General features: G+C 49.8%; 1 protein-coding gene across 1 annotated transcript in view; it reads right to left on the reverse strand.

Annotated features, from left to right (window-relative positions):
* Positions 1–2,053: 2,053 nt before the first annotated feature.
* Positions 2,054–3,444, reverse strand: part of KCNK10 (potassium two pore domain channel subfamily K member 10) — a 140,925-nt gene continuing 139,534 nt past the window's right edge. Inside the window, exon 7 of the mRNA XM_007462728.1 lies at positions 2,054–3,322. Coding sequence (XP_007462790.1) covers positions 2,705–3,322 — 618 coding nt within the window. The 3' untranslated portion in view covers positions 2,054–2,704. The remainder of the gene's footprint in view (positions 3,323–3,444) is intronic.

The following is a 3,444-nucleotide window of genomic DNA, read 5'->3' on the forward strand; positions in this document are numbered from 1 at the left end:
AGACCTCATACCGTCTTGGCAGTAAGGATCTTCTCCCCACCTCTGTATGCTGTGTCCTTGAAACTAGAAAGACACACATTCACACACACACACACACACACACACACACACACGCACACTCGCACTCACAAGGGTGCATGACACGGACGCTGTAGCAAAGTCAAAAGCAGACTTTGGTCAGATAGACTTTGAATACCAGCTCCACCACCTTCTTGCTGTGTGATCTTAGGTAAGTTACTCACTTAGCTTCCCTGAGCCTCTGTGTCTTCAACTGTATAATGGGTTTCCAAACACTTCCCGGAGAGTATTGCTGGGAGGTTTCAGCGAGCCCACGCCCATAAAGTGCCTCATCTAGAGCCTGGCCCATGGAAGCCACTGGATGCAAGACAGGGAAGCCGCTTGGCCAGATCTGCCTATAGGGTCTAGAATTTTAACCCACTATTATAGAGAAGGTACCAAGTAACAGAGGGTGGAAACCCAAATGAATGAGATCCTTGGACAGTTTAATCAGGAAGCTTTTAACTTGAGAGAATAAGAAAAGTCCCAGTTATCTACCAATTTCTTAAAACACATTTTATGTCAGGCTGGAATGATTCCCATAGGAAGAACCAACACCCACACCCGCATATACATTGTTTTCCAAGTGTCTATTTATTACTATGTGGACACAGGATGTCACCAGTGAGCCACAGCCCCGGGGAGGCGTTAACCGAAACCGACCTCGGACAGGAGGGGTCTCATCAAACTTGATTCTCATTTGGCTCCTTTCCAAAAGCAATGCCAAAACTTTGAGTAGAGCCTAAAATTGGGGGGCGGGGGGCGGGGGCCGGAGGGCTACATGTGCTCTAGACAAGGGAGAGCTGTGCATTTGGGGGAAATGGGCAGGAAGAGGTCTGCCATGGTTCCAGTAGTCAAGGATGTGGTGGGTATAATTTTCCCTGAAAGCCCAGAAAGCATTAGATGGTTTCTGGAAGTCTCTGCTAGTCCTGTGATCTTGTGATAAATCTCCTCTGTGTATTAGTTATGTGACATCTGCAAACAGTGGCACCGAGCCTGGGAGGTCCATAACCAGCAACTTCCCAGCGTTGCCAGGTCCAAATGCTTAAGTGTGTGGCACAAATAACTAAGTTTGAACCAGTATAATGGCCAGCCAACTCTGAAAAAGGCTGAGGCACCCACAGGATGGTTGGCCTAGTACATGTTTTTCCCTTTCTGATAAAAATTCACTTAGAATCTTCCTCTCCAAACCTATGACTAGCCACTCCCCCCTTTCCTTCACTGGATGTTCTAACCTCATGGAACAACCATAATTATCACCACTTGCTGGTTACTGTTTGCCTAGAAACAATCAATCCCAGTGGTGTTCCAATTTTAGTGACTAGCAGGTGTGAGGAGAGAAAGGAGCAAAGGAAAATAAGTGATGCTTTCGGAATAAAGGAACACCCACACAGGAAAGTGAAATCTTTCAAATACTGCTTTTAAGGATTATTTTTTTTAAATGGCAATAATGGCACTTAAGCTGCAAGCAATGAAAACAATTCAATCTCCTTGTACAAGGGTTGGTTGAGGGATTAATTTTCCTTTTGTTTGCAGATAGCAAGATTGGGCCTCGGGTCACTATGTCTACCCTAAGACACCCAAAGGGACAAGAAGCCCTGAGATGGAATGATGCCATGGTCCTCCTTGGTGTGTCTCAGACATGCAGGATGCCTATAAAAATTTAGGATCAGCTAGACAGAACAGCAAGCCACCAGCATCGTGCAAGGCAATAGTTTTGGTATTTTTCCCCCTCTTATCAAAACAAATTGTAACAGAAGTTCCACTGGAAAAGTGAACATGAACATTTCAAAAGCCAGTTTATTTTAACCGTTGCACCCACTGAGGAAAATGCATGATTTTTGCCTGTAACCATGCAGCGGCTGAGGCTGAGTTTTCACCAACGCTTGCAAGTTCTTTGGGACTACCTGCCCCTGTGAGAAAGACAAAATTCAGTTGGCTTCTGCCATTGGTTAAGGTAATATCCACAGTGTGATATGTTTGTGATTTTTTTTTCTTTTGTAATGAGGAAAGCAATTGCACCTTTTAATATGTGCGCTCTGATCTGCTTCCAACAAATTCCAGGTGCTCTCGGGTCCCAAGGACATTCATTTGGAGCTTAGAAAGGCTAGGTATGCACTGAACGGTTTGTATCAAAACTGGAGCTCAGAGCAACATTCTAAAATGTCCACTCTAACCCAAGTTACAAGTACCATTTCACCCCCCAATCCAGTCCCCTTCTGTGGGCGCACATATCGCTAAGGGTAGGTTCAGGAAATGACTCCATTTAAAAGACACACCTGTTCCTTTCAGACGGCTGGTCTAAGGAATAGCTGCCCTTTTCTAGCCGCCAGAGCGGGGCGGCGCTTCACTGGGGCACAGCATCGCCTGGACGTGCCCTTGACCTCTGCGGCCGTGACCTCCTATGCCTGCGAAGGCTCCCTGGGTGTCCTGCGGTCGAGATGGAAAGTGAAGTCCTTGTTCTTTGATTCCTTTGGGCAGAGCAAGCTTTCTCAGTCGTTTATGGCACAGTGAAATATATTCTTCGATGCTATGTAATTTCGGACTAACGAGAAGTCTTGTTTAAGGCACGTGTCTCAGGGTGAATTAAAAAACAAACAAACAAACAAAACCCACAACGCTGGGTCAAGTCCAATGTCCTTACCGTTTAGTTTCTGCCTTCAAGTAACGCGTTGTTCTGGCGCTCCTGGTCTTTGGTGTCCGTGGGGGCCACGCCATTCTCCATCTCGGCCTGCGGCTGGATGCAGTCAGTCAACACGGCCGTGCTCGAGTGGTCCGGGTTACACACCTTTTCCGCCTCCTCTCTCTTCTCCTCATCCAGGGAGTAATTCCGGAAGGTCCTGTAGATCTTCTGAACATCCTCGGGCAAGGTCTTTCTGATGTCCTTGTTCTTCCTCTTGGTGAGCCTGGAGGCGGACCCGAACTTGTTGATTATGTTGTCCTCAGAGGCTCCCTGCCCGTGTTTGTTGAGCTGCTCGGACCCCTGCAGGCGCAGGTTGTTGGGCCGGTTGTTGATGCTGTCCTGGGACGAGGCCTTGAAGCGGCCCGCGTCCAGCGCGGCGAAGACGGAGCGCTTCTCGGGGGAGAGCATGTCGAGCGAGTGTGCCCTCTGGTCCAGGCCCAGGCGCCGGCGCTCCATGCTGCGGAGGGTGGCCGCCCGCTGCAGCTTGTCGTGGATCTCCACGCTCAGCCGCCGCCGCGTCTCCCGGAACTCCGCCGTCACGTTGGCCTTCCACTCGGCCGCGTGCGCCTTGATTTCACCCACCTGGCGGAGAGACGGGAAAACAGCCACGCGCTGAGGCATTCTTCTCCACCTCGGTGTTTCGCCCCAGGCGCGCAGCCCTCGGGTGTCCCCGCGGGAAGGAGGTCGGGGCGGGGCGCCCCCCC

Source organism: Lipotes vexillifer, unplaced genomic scaffold (assembly GCF_000442215.2).
Source record: "Lipotes vexillifer unplaced genomic scaffold, Lipotes_vexillifer_v1.1 scaffold883, whole genome shotgun sequence".
NCBI classification, from domain to species: Eukaryota; Metazoa; Chordata; class Mammalia; order Artiodactyla; family Lipotidae; genus Lipotes; species Lipotes vexillifer.